This window comes from Aulostomus chinensis, chromosome 12, assembly GCF_037954235.1.
Source record: "Aulostomus chinensis isolate RoL2024-O1b breed Wild chromosome 12, RoL_Achi_v1.0, whole genome shotgun sequence".
NCBI lineage: Eukaryota > Metazoa > Chordata > Actinopteri > Syngnathiformes > Aulostomidae > Aulostomus > Aulostomus chinensis.
In genome coordinates, this window is record NC_141331.1 from 15,659,982 (window position 1) to 15,679,116 (window position 19,135).

Below are 19,135 nucleotides of genomic sequence, written 5' to 3' on the forward strand. Positions count from 1 at the left end.
ACGACATGGTATCGTCCTTAAAAAAGGCTGGGCCAACCCGACAGACAGGAATTGGATTAGACGACAGAACGACGACTTGAGGCGTACACGAACGGGTTAATTAGAAGGGTGTCAAATAACATTTAAAACACTGAAACATTTTGATAAAAACTACTGCTCAGCGTTTATACGTGTGTCAGAGTTCGAGCCATGTCAACACCAGCTAGAAGGAGACTTATGAGAGATTTTAAACGGTGAGTTGGTCAGAAACCATCCCGATGCCGACGGCTGTAGTTAGTCGAAAACAGCTAGCATTAGCCCTGCTAGCGTTAGCTTGGCAGAGTTAGCCAGGTGTCAATTAACATAAGGAAGTTATTTCGCTAACTTACCATAGAAAATATAAGAAAATTGTAAACGCCGTGTAGTCCAGCTCGTGTTTGTACTGCCTTCAGGCATGACATCGAAATAACGTTACTTTTTAGAGGCACTTAGCTCGTAGCTAAAGGCTAGGTAGGTGCTAGCTCACACCCGATGTCAGATTAGTTGGTTGCGTTTACCGTGACAGTTTTTCATGTTTTTTTAATAAACGAACATTTTAATGTCTGTGGTAAAATACTGTCTTACCAACAAGTATAAAATCTATTTTTTTCCCCATGTGGTCGATTTATGTTTTAAATAATTTCACTAACCTGTCCAGAACAATTGTAAAGTTGGTATGTGTCCGCAGTTTTCATCTCAAATGTGATGAGCTCAGCAGAGTAATACACTTTAATTTTAACATCAATTCTATACATTTTTGCTGATCAATGCTAAAATAATCTGGGTCACGAGCTTTATTAACCTAAATCATCCTCATCTCCTGCTGTCTGTGGGAACACTTTGTCCAAGGAGGATTGTTATAGTTTCTCGTACTTGTGAATAATTTATTTACGTATTTCATCCAATCTGTTCTTCCGATATGTTTTCACGCCCAATAGTTTCAGATCTCATGATTGCACTGATTAGCCTCTACCATCGTGGTCAGATGCTCAATTTATGCCATGAAGTTTATTTTTGTTAAAAACAGAAGTCTCGTTTTATTTTTTGCACATATAACTGTTCACGTATTTATGAATTTATCTGGGTATGAAATTTTAGATATGTGTGTGTGTGTGTGTATGTGTGTTTCACAAGTATCTAGAACCAAACTTTCAGAGGAAAGCAGATTGCCTGTTTCCATTTGGATTGCCTGCTAAAGTCCAAACATGTAAGCTCCCATTCTGATTGTGCTCTTTGTTAATAAAGACTACAAGAGGATCCCCCTGCTGGTGTCAGTGGCGCTCCATCAGAAAACAACATCATGGTGTGGAATGCAGTCATTTTTGGGTAAGAATAAGATTAATTAGCCAGTATTAGATTAATAACCTGCCTATGATCCAAATTACAAAATGAATAACTTCATAACTTTTACTTCTCCTAACTCACAGCCCTGAGGGAACTCCTTTTGAAGACGGTAAGTATTTTGTTTTGTGTTTTAACAAAATAACTTCTCACCATGAGACCGCTGTTTAAGAATAAGTCCACAGTTTCCACACTTCTCGTTAGATAAAGACTCATGTAGAGGAGGATTTTCTTCTCGTGTCAGTGTCTACATCGGTATCAGTCCAGCTACCATTATGCATTGTTGGTTTGTGTTTGTCTTCAAGTGATCCTCAAAAAAAAATTCTATTCAGATGTCTTCTTAAACTCACCAGCAAACCTAAGTTACATTGTTGCACCTTGACTTGGCATTTAAATGTTAATATTAACATTAGATTTAATGAATGCCTTTTTTGGTCTTGTCTTTGTTGCAGGTACTTTTAAACTCATTGTGGAGTTCACAGAAGAATACCCCAACAAACCCCCCACAGTACGATTTGTGTCAAAGATGTTTCATCCTAATGGTAGGAGCGCTGTTCAGTACTTGAGTTTATTATCGTGGGAGTTCTTGTGGAACAGGTTTAATGGCGTTTTTATCCTCAGTCTATGCAGACGGCAGTATATGTTTGGACATCCTACAGAATCGTTGGAGTCCCACTTATGACGTGTCCTCTATTCTTACATCCATCCAGGTATCTGCCTACAAATACTTGCTTTTTTTTACACTTTGGGTATTTAATGAAACACAATTAAGGCAAAAAGTGAATCAGTGCTATTGCTGAGATTTTTTAACGTGTTTGACACAAAGTCATCAGGTAATCAATCATCACGAGACAAAGGACAATTCAAATGTAGAATGTCTCCAGATATTTGGGGTTTTAGCAGCAGTAGAAACTGTACGGTTTTCTCTATCGAAAGATTACACTTTCTTTCAAAACTTCATATTACAATTTGATGCTATGACTGAAAAAGGCCAGACTTTGTAATCATATTTTGTGTGAATTTTGTAATACTGATATTACAGTAAAGCAAATGTTGTACATCATTATGGAAGTTACTTTCACAAAGTCAAACATTTGGTGATGAATTTGAAAATCTTGTTTTTGCTGTTAAACCCTGGGGACAGTTGATTGGATGACGCTGAAACCAGACAGAACGAGCAGGTTATTAACCGTGCGCTCTCCCGGTGACATCGGCTCCTCTCCCAGTTTGATCTGCTACGATGCTGGCAGTGTTAATACAAGCGGCATTTGACGAGGGTGTTTATTTTTATCTTAAATTCCAACCTCAGCTGCTTTGTTTCCTCAAGTTCTCACGGTATTCATGTTCCATGGGGGTTTAGAAGATTAACGAATGCAGGTTAGCTATTTTCCTCTCCAAGGTTTTCACCTTCGGTCTTCATGATCTCTTCCTCAGTCCCTGCTCGATGAACCAAATCCCAACAGTCCAGCCAACAGCCAGGCAGCACAGCTCTACCAGGAGAATAAGCGCGAGTACGAGAAGAGAGTCTCTGCCATCGTAGAACAAAGCTGGCGAGACAGTTGACCTGGCCGCCCTGATGGCTGCTCCCTCCGTTGTTAAGCTGTGTGTGCTGAAAGTTAGTGGAGAACCTCTTAATCGTTCCCCTTCCCCCACCCACCTTTTATTGATTTTAAGATTTTATGCACTTTACCTTCAACTTCCCTTCAAAGAATGTTTTTTCTCGTCCGCCAAGAGGGAAATGTCTTTTGTATTCTCTCCCTCTTTTCCAGCCCACCTGGGGTTTGTGCTGAATCTTGCCTTGTTTTTGGTTTTGGTTTTTTTCAGTATGAACTTTAGAGTGCTCCACTTGTCTGTCGTAACTTCCATGACTCATTATGTTCATCGTCTTGGAGGGTTTCTCAGTCGGTCTTGGATCCTTTTCCATTTTGTTCCTGATGTGTGTCTTTGGGCTCCTGTGTGCCCCCCCACCACTACCACCGCCGCCACCACCCCCCCCCCCCCTCGGTAGAATGACTAACATGAGCATCATGGACTTCAACAAAACCAGACATCTTTACACCACGTGTCTTTGTTGTGCTTTGAACTGTTACATGCATGACAGAACGAGTGTATTTATGTTCAGTACTCGTGTATATAAGAAATCTGCAACTGAAATTATGTACAGATTTTGCACTGGTTGTCCCCCTCATGTCATTTTTTTCAGTAAATAAAAAAAAAAAAAAATCAAATTTAGTCTTAGATGGAAACTTCTTTATTGTAACTGCAAATGTAGTATTTGACCTAAAAATACTTTTGACAGTACAAACGTGAGCATCAATTTACTACGGAAAGGCAGCACAGAACATCCTGGTCTCGCTCTACCAACACAGTGACACCACAAACTGACAGGATGAATGGATGCTGCAGGAGGCTCCATGTACCATCAGATGTACCTGACATACTGTAAACAGGCTTCATACACTTTTTACCAAGAGAACAATTGGTTCTTGCAGCGCCTTCATGGCAATGTCTGTTTAAACCAAAAAAAAAAAGAAATCCGCTTCTAACTTCAAATGCTTGAATGACCAAATTTCTATGATTTCCAAAGGTGGTTTTGGCTTTATTTTTCAAATTGGAAATAGCTTTTTTTTATTTTCTCCCAAATTCCACAAACCCTCCAGGTTTTAAGAATTGTGTATGAAAATAAAACAATGTGGAATTTAAATAATCTACAGAAGCTGATATTTACTGGCTCGCAAAAAGGTCGACTTATTGGCTAAAACAACTTCACACTGCACCAAATTTTTACAGATGCTTGGGAATAATTTAGAAATGTCAAAAAGAAAAAAGCCATTAATTGCTCAGTAAAGAGAGAATTGAAGAACTTGGTGATATTTTTTCAGAGTCAGAACCTTGATATCAAAATACTTGTGTAGATGCTTTATTCAGTGGAGAGGGTGAGGATGTTGCATGCACGACAAAAACAAAGCAGTAGCTGCAAGACGTTGCCCTAAAAACATGCGTGTGTTGTATAGTACAGTGTTCAGTCTTAGCATGTAATTGCAGTCAGGAGGAAGTGATGTGGTTTCTCAGAACATAGGGGTTACAAAAATAACTATTTACAAGACCACGCAGATCAATTCACAACTTCCGAACGGCCAACTGAAACAGGATGAGACGTGAAGTAACAGTGAAAGTGTTCATGACGCCCAGCAGGGGCAGCTACCTGTTGTAAGCCCTCTCCTTCTTAGCCCTCTCCAAGGCCTTGTCCATGGTCTTCTCGTTCTCCCCCCGACACTTGGGGCAGTACCACTTGCCTTTAGGTTTATGATGAAGCCCGACACAAGAGAAGTGGAACCACTCGATAGTGCATTCATCGTTGTCACAGCCGATCATCTCGCCGTAGGACACCTGCTCGCACAGACAGTATGTCGGCTCGTCCGGGTCAATGGGCAGGTCCGGAGGCGACACTTCTCTCTCCGACTTCCCCTTGGACCTTTTCTTCTTCTTAGAAGATGTTTTCGCCCTCTTTTCCCTGGACGCCCCCGCTCCGACTTCCTCAGTTGGATCCAGACCTGCATAACTTTCCCTGTTTTCTCCGTTTTTCTGTCGTCTTGCACGCTTCCCTCCTCCCTTGTCTCCTGCCCCCGAGCCAGGGGTGACCTCCTCCCGCTTCTTATCGTGGTGGCCAGTTTTGCCCGGAGTGATGGTGGCGGATGCTGATGACGTCATGGATGCTGCCGAGGTTGCCATAGACGCTGCGGTGGGAACATGGCTCTCTGGGACTTCTTGAGAGGAAAGGAGGAGTTCAGAATGCCAGTCAATCTGGCGTGTTCGGTTCTCCACCAACTCCACCTGAATGAAAGAATTCTTAGTTTGTTACACACAAAAAAAAAGTTTGGCTTCTCTTGTTTTCTGTTTTCTAATATAAGGTGAATCGGTCCTTTTTATTGGGAAAGTGACATGTTATAAAAACCAGGAAGACAATAAAATATACAAATCTAGCATTTGCAGTAGGGGTAAGGTTTCTTTTAAGGTTCTGTATACAACATTCATGCTGTTGGATGTTCCACTGGATCACCAGCATCTCACATCAGCACTTCGCCATCTTCAGATATCCCAAATCAGGACCTGTAAGTTGGACATACTGAGCGTCTGCAGCCAGCTCTCTACTTACCATTTGTCCAACAATCTGGATCTTCTCATCTCCGAGCTCTTGACTGCGGATCAGCGCCCTCTGAATGGACAACTGGAGCTTGCGCCTCTGAAGGGAGTCTGACTCCTTGCGATAGCGCTCGTAAGCATCGTCGAGCTCCTTCAGAACATCTGGCCGAGAGAGAAGAAATGCAAAGTAGTCTCAGAACCCACACGCAAATTAATACAAGTACATTTACCGCTAGGTTTTCGGAAGCCTAAAATAACATCATGAAAGCAAATGGCCGACCTAGGAGATGTTCAAACAAACATCTCTGTTGAACTTGGCGATCAAACGTGCCCCCTGTACGTGGATCAGTCATGCTTGAGTGGGAGGAGAGGGACTGACTAGTAAAGTGATTCATTCGCTGGTAAAACGTCTGTTGAAAACAACAAACTGGTAGTTTTCAGGATAAATGTGCTGAGAGAAAGCTTCATAGTGACTTTATTTGGAGCAGTAGATGCACGTCTGCAGAGTCAAAGTTGAACTGGCCGCTACCATCGGATTCATCATTAGTTTGTTGGGGACGTTGCAATGTTTTTCGGAAGACGCGTAAAAACCAACCAGCTGCTTTACCTTGATACTTGGCATCAATTTCCTTCATGAGAGACACACTTCTCTGCAAATCGAAGGGGAGTGACTCCACCAGGTCTAAATACTCCTCCACATAATTCACCACGACGTGGCCCGGGTCGCCATTGGTGGCGTTCAGCATTGTGATTCACCTTTTGATCACAGGACGCTCCTCCACCTGGTGATAACACATAGAATGAATATAATTAGACTTTTGATATTGATGTAGCGCAGAGATGCTGCTGATCAATCTGTCCTTGTGACTGCGTGTCTTTTTTTCCAAACTTAAATGTCAACACTAAAGGCATCGGGACTCCCGCAGCTCTTTAGTCATTTCACTCTTTACTAAGTCAGAGAGGCAGTTTGAACAATTTCAACTTTGGGAAACAGTGGTGACAACTCTTTATGTATTCTTGACATTCTAGACTATATAAGTTATGAGTAAAGATAAACAGCAGCTGTCGCCCTACGGTGGAGTCATGGTGGTTCATTAGGAATGTACAACATGTACTCATTTGTCACATATCAGCGACATTTTCTCCATCATTTAATCTGAGTTACACAAAGTTGTTCTCAAGTATTTTCCAGTGCGATCCTGACTATTAATGACCACTCATTTCGGAGGTTTAGGACCGTGAGTACCACTCGGCTATCCGGACCCTGTGTACGTGTCTGTACTGTGTGGATTAGGTTTACTAGACAGTAGAAAATCAACTCAGCTCATGACGCATTAAACGGACCTTTGATTTCAGCCCGAGGGCTGGACGTTACCTCTGAGTGGACATAATCATGTCCACTCAGAGGACGACGCTAACATCGAGCTAATTTGGCTAGCAGGAGCTTGTTTCCCGTTGGTAACGTTAGTTGAGTAACGTCACCGAGGATGTGGATACCCGACCGACGGGACACCCTGACATCCTTAGTAAAAAAAAAACAACCTGCAAGCACGTTTCGTGTCAAATTAAGACCATTACCAGCGTAAACGCTCCTCTCCAGGGATGTCATGAGACGATCGTTAGCTTCTAACTGTAATATAGTGCTAGCGGTTCAGCTAGTGCTGGGGTTCGTTTAGATAGTTAAGAAGTACCTCAAAGTTTTAGCGTGTAATTTTCTCATAAGCATTATGCGACGTAAGTTGTTGTTTCGCTTGGATGTTAGCTTGCTTTCGTCGCGAACCGAGTTAGCAAGCCAACTTGGAGGTTTATTTAACGTAGACTTTTATGACAAACCCTTGGGTTACTAAATATTAAACAGACATCCCGTTCACATAAACCAAGCAATCTAGAACAAGCACACATGGAATAAAACAGTAAAACCTTTTTAGAATCCTGGAAAATTAAAGCTATTTAGCTTCTTAGTGATAGCTTCGAACGTAGCTAACGTTGTAGCAACAGCGCAAGAAGCGTCGCAGTCATCGGCGCCACAACAAACACGAGGGATTCCAGTATCTGGTTGGTTCTTTGCTGTTAACAATGACTTACCTGTTTGTTTATTAGTTCTTCTTTACGTGTTCTGTCTTCGTGACACAGATACGCTGCTCTTGTCGCCAGGGCAAGATCATGTGGCGGAGTAATGTTGGGTCACTGAGGCTGCTGTAACTCCGCAGTGAATCCAACAGCAGCTAATGCTAATGCTAGCTGTTAGCTTCGGTATCTGAATGAATGTATCGCGTTGGACCCTCTGTATCGCAGCGTGTAGCGCTTCAGTAAACAGAGTTCATTTACCGGTTACACGTGTTTAACTGACGCCAACGCCTTATTTTAAACATTTTGCTAATTGAAAATATAAACTGCCAGTCAATGATACTTAACCACAACCGGGATTTTTTTTGCGCATCCCGATCGGTAACATGAAAAGTCCGATCTGGAGTTTAGAAAGTGGCACAAACGGATATGACCGGCATGTTTTCATGCTGCAACTCGACACTGCCCCCCTGTGGCTACTCAGGTGCTGCTTTACATTGAAGATCGCTTTCAGGAATTTATTCCAAAAAGATATTCACGCAAAAACAAACTTTTTTATTTTTATTTTTTTTTAAAGTTCAAACAGGTTTGTAGTTTAAACGTCATACTGATTCAGTTTACCTTTTCACCTCAGTTTACTTTGTGGGCTGGGCAAGAATTTAGTTGCTTCATCATGTTTGATCCACCACAGGGTACAGAGCCCAGGTGAGAGGGGAGGAGGAGGAGGGTGGGCTGAGGGTTAGTCTCGACTACAGAGAGGCTGACAAGGGAACAACCTGGTCCGGGTAGAGAAAAAACACTTCTGCTGGAAGATTTTTGAAGCTGTGTGGTGAAAGCCACAATTCCCAGGGAGCCTCTGGACCCACCACCACTGCATTCTCTGTATGCTGCTGAAGACAGGAAGGCTGGCTTTTCCTATGTGGCTTCATCATAGTCAAGATTCTATCTGATTAGACACATCAGCTAAATATTGGCTCTGAGGCTGTAGTCCACACGTCTCCAAACGTCAGGCAAATCAAACTTTTAGGAACACTTTATTTGCCAGTAGCCCACTCTGGGTCACGATTCTTCCATCTGAATCACGACATCATCTTTAGAGGGTTTTTTTTTTTTTTTGTAAGAATGAAACATTGAGTATATACTGGTTTAGGAAAGATTTCATGTAGCAGTTTTCAGCTTTCAAACAGCTTCTTGAAGACGGCGCCTATTTCCTGGATCATGTCGGATGTGGTTGTGGATCTGCCGTGTTGCTGGAATGCTTGTCTGTTGCACTGTCTGGTGAGAGCACAAGCTCCGAATGCTGCAACCACTGATGGATTCACCCTGGAGGAGGAAAGAAAAGGAAGATTATGAAAAACAATACAGATTTTCTCTCTCTCTCTCTCTCTCTCTCTATATATATATATATATACACACATACATACACACATACATACACTAACAGTAGTTAGTGGTTATTCTATGAGTAAGGCAAACCCTAAGAGTGTCTCTAGCCTGTGTGAACCACAGTCTGTATTTCAGGCATAGGTTTGAGGTGAGGGAAGCAGATGTTCAACAACACTTACTTCCAGATTTTAGGACTCACACAAGTGATTATAAAGGGACAAGGATGGACTTTGTAGCAGAATATTTTGAAAATCTTTCACATTCATTGACATACATCTCAGGCAATGTGCTTCAACATCTACAACCATGAATGCTGTTCTTTTACATACTTCAGTCAGGCAAAAATGTCCTCACCCTCTGATAATCCCTGCTGTAGAGGCAATATGGGCCCAGTGTGCCAGCACTCCAATAGATCCAGATAGAAGATCTCCCTGCCCACCGCATCGTCTCCCACTGCCCTCAATACTGCATGATATCACTGAAAACAAGAGCACATGCAGTCACGGGAGGAGTGGAGCGGTGGAGCAGGTGAATGATCGGACCCGAGACGTGAGGTTGTAGCCACAGACCTTTACTGCCGTCTGTAATGAGATCCTCCGCTCCTTTCAGCACCAGCGTGAGGTTTCCCATCGCGACGCTCAGCTGCATGACGCTGCGCTGGTGGTCGCTGCCTTCCATGGACTCATGATGCTGAAACACACACGCACGCATGAGATGAGACACGTAACGTACTTATGGAAGCAGAGGAAATTATGTGCAGCGTGTGATTACAGGGCTGGGAGACCCACCAGTGCCTCATATAGCCGTGTGAACTCCATGAAGTTGGGAGTCAGGATGCCCTTCTGGTACCCTTGAATAACAGACGGCTGCTGTGTAACCAACCATAATCCATCCTGTTGCCAACAAAATACACACACACACACACAAAGTTTCTGTATGGCTTTCTAAAAGAGAAAAGGAGAAAAGAACAATGCTAAACTTCATTTTATTGAAGTTGAATACTCACTGCATCAATGACAATAGGAATATCTCTTGCTTTCGACTTCTCGATCACCTCCTTTAGAAGAGAGCCGGACAAATGTGACGTAACACATTTTTCAGATTAAAGACTTCTTGAACAACTTTCCTCATGTTTCCAGAGAACATGGGTCCTCCTTCATGGAGATATCAGGATAGTTTGGGTGTAAAGGTGTGTAAGTACATTCTACATGCCTTGGCTGTTTTTAATAAGACGTCTTCTCTCCCTAGACCGGGTCCCACTACAAGGCCGTGCAGTCTTGGCAGCCATTTTTCTATCTCTTCCACTGCATTAGGACTGTCCCTTAAAACAAATACACACACTCTTTAGCTTCGTTGGAATTAGGGACAGAAATCGAAAGACAGCAACATTAGCGAATCAGTATTATCAGTAAATCCGACCACTCCAAGTTGATCAATTCCTTGAATCAATGCCGGCATGTTTAGATAGTCACTGCTCTGAGGACAATGATGCGTCTACGCTGTCCAAAGAGAGGAGCGACGTGATTTATTGAAACGTGTTGAATTGTTACGGGTGTGTATGGGTACTTCTTACATTTTCTTAAAGGTGTTCAGACTTGATGAAAACTCATCAAGCGTAGACAAAGATCAGGACCCATAATTAGAACTGATCATAACGAGGGTTTTAACATGTTGGTACACATGAAATTAAAAAAAACTAAATACAATTTTAGAAAGTATCTATGAACTTTATCTCATGCATGATTTACAATAAAACTGCGTGGAATTATTATGCTATGATAAAAATGAGAGAAATTATAATCGCTTATACAAATAATTGGATTTTGCTCACCAGAACCTGACATGATGGAAGGATTCTATTCATCTTTCCATTTTAGGCAGGCAGTATTTGTTACTGCAGTTGCAGCAGAATCACAACTTTCATTTTGCATGAACTAGAAAACTATGTTTGTTGAAATTAAACTGAAACGGACACAAAACGGTCTTAAAGTCTCTGTGTCGACTGACACCCTCCGTCCATTATGACATCAGCATGTACTGCAATAATCATGAAAGCTGCCAGGGAAACAACGTAGTAATATCTGACTTTTTGCAGTATTTTCAAGCTACTTATGAAGCCAAGGCAGTCTCAATGTCTTGTGCGGGTATCTATAATATCAAAAAGAGGACGATCTCCAGAGTTTAATGAATTTTCTGGGCAGGTGACACAAATATTCTTCCGGTACCAATGATCGGAGAGTCAGTGATGACACTACAAATGTCCCATCAGATTGATTATCAGCTAATTATCCCCACCAGTGAAATCGCCACTTACAGGACAGGATGAACTATGAGCTCGGGGCTGTAGGATTTGATTACAGTTGCAGCATCTTTGGTGCAGAACACGTGAGTCAAGTCAGCACCCTGCGGAAAAGAAACAGGCACTGTAGTTCACCCGCAAATACATATCACTTCAGACTGGGTGACATTCATAAAGTGATCAATGTGAATGAGTGTTTACCACTTTCAGTGCAGAGATGGCAGCAAAGTATGGCGCTCCTGTATAGCTTTAAAGGGTCCAGATGAAAAGAATTAGTGGTTAATATCTTTGGTGAACATTACTGATACTGAAACCAGTCTGTAAACATACTCTTGGCACCCGCCAATGATCCCGATTCGTCCGTCTTGTCCTTTGTGTTTTTTGGTTGTCAGCGGAGGAACGATCCTCTTTGCCAGTGACAGCATGTCATCATCCATGCCTCTGTGGGACCCCAAGTTGTAGTAGCGTTCAAACACTGGGGGAAACAAACAAAAAAGTTTGAAACGTGAACTCTATCCCAACTTAGCTTCTTCTCTTAAACCCGTCACATGTTAAGCATCAGGGCCGGCCCCCTGGCATAAACAGTCTGCAGCTGTTTAGGGTCACAACCTCTAAACAGGGGCCACATGATCAGTGTGACTTTCCAACTTGATTTCAGAGTAATGCATGAAATTACCACGATCCTTGAACGTAGCGTTACGTGGTGGTGGTGTTGCTGTCTCAGGACGCAACTGAACTGAACTGAACGTCCCTGGATCGCACAAATCTGCAAGTTAGTGATGATATAAAAATGGCTCCTTCAAGAACATGTAAGTCTGAAGATGAAGGGCGGAAGAAGATGAAATTGGAGATAAATATCTGATTTGCAGGTGCTGGTCATATAATTAGAATATCATGAAAACGTTGATTGATTTCAGTAATTCCATTCACAAAGTGAAACTTGTATCATTTATATATTCATTCCACACAGACTGATACATTTCAAGTGTTTATTTCTTTTAATTTTGACGATTGTAACTAATGAAAATCCCAAATACAGTATCTCAGAAAATTAGAATATTATGAAAAGGTTCAATATTGACGACACCTGTGCCACACTCTAATCAGCTAATTAACTCAAAACACCTGCAAAGGCCTTGAAATGGTCTCTCAGGCTAATTATGCAGGCTCCACAATCACGGGGGAGACTGCTGACTTGACAGTTGTCCAAAAGACAACCATTGACACCTTGCACAAGGAGGGCAAGACACAAAAGGTCATTGCTAAAGAGGCTCTGTGTCCAAGCACATTAATAGAGAGGCGAAGGGAAGGAAAAGATGTGGTAGAAAAAAGTATAAAAGCAATCAGGATAACCGCACCCTGGAGAGGATTGTGAAACAAAACCCATTCAAAAATGTGGGGGAGATTCACAAAGAGTGGACTGCAGTTGGAGTCTGTGCTTCAAGAACCACCACGCACAGACGTACGCAAGACACGGGTTCCAGCTGTCGCATTCCTTGTGTCAAGTCACTCTTGAACATGACACAGCGTCAGGAGCGTGTTGCCTGGGCTAAAGACGAAAAGGACTGGACTGCTGCTGAGTGGTCCAAAGTTATGTTCTCTGATGAAAGTAAATTTTCCATTTCCTTTGGAAATCAAGGTCCCAGAGTCTGGAGGAAGAGAAGAGAGGCATAGAATCCACGTTGCTTGAGGTCCAGTGTAAAGTTTCCACAGTCCGTGATGGTTTGGGGTGCTGTGTCATCTGCTGGTGTTGGTCCAGTGTGTTTTCTGAGGGCCAAGGTCAACGCAGCCGTCTACCAGGAAGTTTTAAAGCACTTCCTGCTGCAGACTAATTTCATGGAGATGCTGATTTCATTTCCAACAGGACTTGGCACCCGCACACAGTGCCAAAGCTACCAGTACCTGGTTTAAGGACCATGGTATCCCTGTTCATAATTGGCCAGCAAACTTGCCTGACCTTGAGCCTGTAGAAAGTCTATGGGCTATTGTGAAGAGGAAGATGCAACACGCCAGACCCAACAATGCAGAAGAGCTGAAGGCCACGATCAGAGCAACCTGGGCTCTCATACCACCTGAGCAGAGCCACACACTGATCGACTCCATGCCACGACGCACTGCTGCAAAAATTCAGGCAAAAGGAGCCCCAACTAAGTACTGAGTGCTGTACATGCTCATACTTTTCATGTTCATACTTTTCAGTCGGCCAACATTTCTAAAAATCCATTTTTTTTGTATTGGTCTTAAGTAATAATCTAATTTTCTGAGATACTGAATTTGGGATTTTCATTAGTCGTCAGTAATAATCATCAAAATTAAAAGAAATAAATGTGAAATATATCAGTCTGTGGGTAATGAATGAATATAACATTCAGGTTTCCCTTTGTGAATGGAATTACTGAACTAGATCAACTTTTCCATGATATTCTAATTATATGACCAGCACCTGCATATCTGATATCTAGATGTCTGATTCAGGTCAACTGATGGTGCTTCACTTGCACCACTGACATTCACGGCGGTAAAGTGAACATTGCCTTCTTCACGACTCGCTGGCTGACCTGAGCACAGTTAAGCATCACATAAATTTGAGTGTAAGGCTAGATTTGATTGTTAACGAGCTACCTACATTGCTTCAATACTTTTTTAATAACAATGACATTTCGCATATTTGGATGGAATTGCATTTGTCTATTTGTCATTACTAAGCATCGAGGATATCTAAGGAATACTTTCCAGCTTTAAATTCAATTACATGTCTGATCTAATCTAATCTATTCAGGGATTAATATTGAAAGATCTGGGGGATCCAAGACCAACTACCTTGACAATAATGGTTGTTGACAGAAAAGCAACTTTTATAACCTTTTAAATCAAAAGGTATTTTTAATTTACCTATTTTTCATATTTAGTAAGATATTTGCTATTAAAGCATTAATTCTTTCACTCATTCACTATGTGTGTGTGTGTGTGTGTGTGTGTGTGTGTTATTTGGTGGTTCCCAGTGTTTTGGGGCCATAATCAGAATCTTGTTTGGCGCAGCTAAGATCTTAGGGCTGCTCTTGGTAAAAGTAAACATGTTAGACGACAGAAACATCAAATGCACAACTAAGACACAGGAAATAACTGAATCCAAATAAAGATTCATATAAACATTCATAGGCAAACATCCATCATCCCCGCAACTGAGGCTCACTGAGACTTGACAAAACAGCCAATAGCTTTCAATCCACTTTCTCGTCACATATTTCACCTCCTGGTCGCACGTGTGACACCGTAACTAGTACCTAAATGTTGGGTGTCTGGGTTCAACGGCTGACTCTGTTGGATGAGACAGCGTGTTGGGGACGACGGCTGTCGCGGAGGACTTGACTGGCTACGTGTACATGATGGGGAGGCGCGGGGGAACATGGGAACACAGGCAGGGGGAACAGTCTTAGTGGGGGTGGCTGTGGAGCTGGTTCTGGTTGAGGAGATGCTGGAGAACATTTGCCCGAGCATCTGAAGCATGTGCAGCTCCCTGCTGTGTTCCGCCTCCCTGCGGCGGTCTTCTGCCTGCAAGCGTTGCTCCTCTATACGGTAGAAGCTGTCCTCAGCCTGGGCGCTCTGCTCCAGGAACTGCTCCATTAGCTTCTCCATGGGGAAGTTAGCGCGCCGCTTCCGTGGCCGTTTAGGTCTGGTAGCTGAGTAACTACCGGCCGACTGGCTGCTTTTGTGAGGTCTTGCAGAAGTGCCTGAAGGGAACACGTGTGAGACATGCTGTGATCCATGTTTGACCAAATTAAATCAGTTAATCTTGAGTATTAAATCTTGGTGTTTTTAGGGCTGTGCAATACGACGATATACATGGTTTGGCAATATTCAAGTTGTTGTAGTGTAAATCGCCTTTTCTACGTAACTGGCTGGCACTTGACGTTCTCCTGAAGACACACGTAAACAAATATTGAACCAGGAGCTGGACCCTGAGCAGCTGGGACAAAAAGTTGAGCTTCTCTTTTGTTGAATTGATTCAAATTGATTTTGGACACAGACCAGCTCACTGGAAGAAAGAATGCCCCTGTTTCCCAACAGTAAACTCAGACACAACAAAGCTTTCGTAACATCTCCCCAAGTATCACATCAAATATTTTCTATTGGAGAGAGTATATGAATGAGACACACAAAAGTTAAGTTCCAGTAATACTTCACTCAAAATGTGTAGTTCAAGTATGGATAAATTAGTGTCTTGAGCTCCCTGAGATGTTTTTCCCTTCTGCACCACAGTAAGAGCCCGCAACGTGGATAGATTCAGGTGAGGGAAAGGGTTCACCCTGGACAGGTCACCAGTCCATCACAGGACCAACACATAGAGACAGACGACCATTCACACTCACAGTCACACCTACAGTCAATTTAGAGTATCAATCAGCCTCGTCCTCTCTTGATGTCTTTGGACTGTGGGAGGAAGCTGGAGTACCAGAGAGAACCCACACAGGAACAGGGAGAACATGGAGACTCACACAGAAAGATCCTGTGCTGGAGCCCGGACTGGAACCTGGAACCTTCTTGCTGTGAGGCGACAGTGCTGACCACAGCTTATATCTAACAATCACACATCCAGGTTGTCACAAATAAGTAATGCAGAGGGAAAGCATCTCCACGAGTTTGTGAGTACTTGAAGGGAACAGTGCACTTATTGGGAGAAGTATCATTTGAAGTACTCAGAGGAAAATGCATGTTCAGACGTTGCTAGTGGCTTTTATCTGCAAAACACTATATGATAAAGAATTGTGAAAATGGAATGAGACAGCCATTCCATTTTATCTGCAAAGACGCAGTCCATATTTACACAGTTCAGGAACAGAGTTTAATACTGAGAAATGCCTCACAGGCCAAAGTAGAGAGGGCGACACACAAGGCACAACCCCAGATAAATGTGTCTTCGGCATTTTTATAAATATTCATATTTGAGTGTTGTGATTATTTTGTTTGCAACTGCAATTCAATGTATTTTCTATTAACTTTTGTAAATACTTCATAGTTTGTAACACACAAATGCCAAAAGAACACGTTGTTCTCGGGATACGTGCAGTTATTGGGATATAATCGTTATTAGGATGTGTGTAATAATCTGGATTCGTTACGATCAGGATATGAGAGTTTTAGTCATATGGCACAGCCCTAGGTGTATTTCTCCAAAACTTAAAGACTCATGCACAGCAGCACTTACTGTTATTGCCCACTGTCACTTTAACAGGAATAGGGATGGGAACTGTTGGGTATTCCAACTTCACCTCTGTCTCTGCAGGAAAAGGATATTCCCCGGTTCCCTCAGAGTAAGCATCCTGAGCATCCTCTCCATCCTCCTCCATGCCGTCCCCGGCCTCCTCTCCTCCAGCCCCGCTTTCTATGAACTCCTGGGGGTCAAGGGCAGGGCGATTGCTCAAGATCCTCTCCATGGTGTCATAGAACTTGCAAATCTTGTGATACTGTCCGTTGTTCCGCAGATTACCTTCCTTCGCTAGCAAATATTGCCTCTTGAGGCTTTTTATGCGCACCCTGCACTGCTCCGGTGTCCGCTCGAAACCCATCGCCCCCAGCCTCCGGGAGACGTCGCGGTACACGAAGCTGTTTCGGAAGTTTCCATCCAGCGCCGTCTGAATGTCCTGCTCCCCCCAGATATTCAGCAGGGTCCTCGTTTCTACGTCCGACCACAAGAAACCCCGCGTTGTATTTGCTTGCATAGCTACGACTCCTGTAACCTGCTACGACAAGGAGTTGAGTAGAGACGTTGACCTGCGGATTATGATGGACGTCTGCTCCGGATCTTTGCTCCCTAGCTTCATCAAAGCCGCCACTATCCGAAATATCGCCAGCTAGACAGCTTCAAAACCACTTACATAGTTTTACTTTAGGAACCATCAAACTAGCTTGAACACACTAACTCTTCGTACCATTGTTAATAAAACCTAGCTGGACTATGTTTATCCTTCACGTCGTTAGCAAAATGCGTAATTTATAAATTCGACATAAACTGACCAGGGGTCGGCATTTCAACAACCTTTCCAAACCTTTACGTTGTTTGTAGGATTTAGGAAACTGACCTCCGATCAGTCCTCAGAGGCTAACTTAACCTCCCCGCCTGCTGCACCGCCCATGCTAGGTGTCTGCGGGGTCCTAAAGCGCCCTACCTCCACAACTAAGCGGGACGCTAACCTGTCAACCAACCCCTCGGCCGCATCAGTTACTCGGTAAATAACGTTGTCAGGACGTCGGCACGGGGAAAAATGTTTGCATGCTAACTTTAACTTTCATTTTACCTTTCTCGTTCACACAAAGCCAGGTTGCGACGAGTGAGAGGGCTACTGTGACACAGCAAAAGGCGAGCGTCTGAATCTGTTGCAGCATGTTGTTATTCATTCACCCGCTGACTCACGAAGAGGAGTCCCCCCGGGGTTGTAAACACTCAGTCTTACCTAAACAGGAGCGGCTTTTCAGGGCTGTGAAACAAATGAGCTTGATCATGGGGCTAGCCTAGCTTAGCCTAGCCGATAGCAACACAGGAAGCACAGCGGATTATGATGCCTTTAAAGACCTCCCGGAAACTCCTACATCCAAAAAAAATTTCTTCCAAGACTGTAATGTCGTTGGTCATTTGTCACAACTTATATAATTTAATTTTTCAATACAAGCTTTTTAGTCCTTTAAATTGTTGTCATTACATTTCATTATTAAAGATTTTAATGCCATTATGCTGTGCCATACGAGCAAGTGACTCATAAGCAAAGCCAAATGTTGATACTGGACAGGAATGCATTTGAATAAACCCCCTTCTATTGTATTTTGTTGGTATTTCTATTTTACACAAATATTGATGTCCAATTCATAATGTCCATCAAAAGTTTTCATGATATATGACAGAGACTCCAAATCAAGACCATGCAGATATTATTACTGAACTGTACCACGACACTTTATTGGATTTTACTTGGTTTTGAATAGCATATTAATATTCATCCTTCCATCCATCCATTTTCTTCCGCTTATACCTTTTAAGGGTTGCAGGTGGGCTGGAGCCTATCCCAGCATCTACGGGCGAGAAGTGGGGTTCAACCTGGACAGGTCACAAGTTCATTGCAGGGCCAAGACATAGAGACAGACAACCATTCACACTCACAGTCACACCTACGGTCAATTTAGAGTATCAATCAGCCTCGTCCTCTCTTGATGTCTTTGGACTGTGGGAGGAAGCTGGAGTACCAGAGAGAACCCACACAGGAACAGGGAGAACATGGAGACTCACGCAGAAAGATCCTGAACAAACATCTATCTATATCTACATATCTATCTATCTATCTATATATATATATATATATATATATATATATATATATATATATATCACTCTCTCTCTCTCTCTCTCTCTCTCTCTCTCTATATATATATATATATATATATATAATACGTTATTTTTGCCCTGAGGTTGCAAGTACTCCCATCCAAATAAAAATAAAGTAATACGAATATAAATGTGTTATAGGTATGTTAAAAAAAAGTAAAGTACCATATAATAAAATGCTAACTGCTATAGAACATATGTAAATGTATACACACACTGGAAAAATACAGAAATTAAGAATGGGTGTGCATAAATGTTGAAATGCAATAAATTTATGGAGCTTAAATGCACTTGACACTTGATATTTGACTTTCCTTTTCAATTCATGAGTATTTTCTTTCATTTGAAGCACATCTGGGGTTCTGTTGGGTACTTCCTGATTTGTTATTTTGAAGATTATTTATTGTATTGTGTAATTCACCAAATCTTGAAATTGACGTGCTTTTTTTTTTTTTTACCTTTAATCTTTATTTCGTGAAGCTTTCTTATAAAAAGGGCCAATGTTT

At 42.4% G+C, this 19,135-nt stretch overlaps 3 protein-coding genes across 8 annotated transcripts; 1 reads left to right on the plus strand and 2 right to left on the minus strand.

Annotated features, from left to right (window-relative positions):
* The first annotated feature begins 32 nt into the window (after nt 1–32).
* On the plus strand, nt 33–3,571 carry ube2al (ubiquitin conjugating enzyme E2 A, like). The gene is made up of 6 exons (XM_086220462.1): nt 33–233; nt 1,264–1,344; nt 1,446–1,471; nt 1,812–1,901; nt 1,981–2,069; nt 2,794–3,571. The coding sequence occupies exons 1-6, from the start codon at nt 190–192 to the stop codon at nt 2,920–2,922; spliced, it is 459 nt and encodes a 152-aa protein (XP_086076588.1). The 5' UTR covers nt 33–189; the 3' UTR covers nt 2,923–3,571.
* A 692-nt stretch (nt 3,572–4,263) lies between these two features.
* Nucleotides 4,264–7,941, minus strand: ing1 (inhibitor of growth family, member 1). 2 transcript variants are annotated; one of them, XM_086220460.1, is made up of 4 exons: nt 7,588–7,941; nt 6,110–6,284; nt 5,516–5,664; nt 4,264–5,193 (listed from the first exon to the last, which is right to left on the minus strand). In XM_086220460.1, exons 2-4 carry the CDS (start codon nt 6,246–6,248, stop codon nt 4,561–4,563), a joined length of 921 nt encoding a protein of 306 aa, XP_086076586.1. In that variant the 5' UTR covers nt 6,249–6,284; nt 7,588–7,941; the 3' UTR covers nt 4,264–4,560. The 2 variants fall into 2 exon arrangements, with proteins under 2 accessions (XP_086076586.1, XP_086076587.1); XM_086220461.1 differs by lacking the exon at nt 7,588–7,941 and adding an exon at nt 7,081–7,221.
* Nucleotides 7,942–8,163: 222 nt separating this feature from the next.
* naxd (NAD(P)HX dehydratase) lies at nt 8,164–17,795 on the minus strand. 5 transcript variants are annotated; one of them, XM_086220458.1, is made up of 12 exons: nt 17,707–17,795; nt 16,461–16,647; nt 14,539–14,985; nt 11,585–11,729; nt 11,456–11,501; nt 11,270–11,358; nt 10,168–10,276; nt 9,962–10,012; nt 9,744–9,848; nt 9,525–9,645; nt 9,310–9,433; nt 8,164–8,892 (listed from the first exon to the last, which is right to left on the minus strand). In XM_086220458.1, the coding sequence occupies exons 2-12, from the start codon at nt 16,600–16,602 to the stop codon at nt 8,742–8,744; spliced, it is 1,530 nt and encodes a 509-aa protein (XP_086076584.1). In that variant the 5' UTR covers nt 16,603–16,647; nt 17,707–17,795; the 3' UTR covers nt 8,164–8,741. The 5 variants fall into 5 exon arrangements, with proteins under 5 accessions (XP_086076584.1, XP_086076580.1, XP_086076582.1 ...); XM_086220454.1 differs by having other exon boundaries at nt 16,461–16,931; nt 17,707–17,778; XM_086220456.1 differs by having other exon boundaries at nt 16,461–16,992; nt 17,707–17,770.
* Between the last annotated feature and the right edge of the window lie 1,340 nt (nt 17,796–19,135).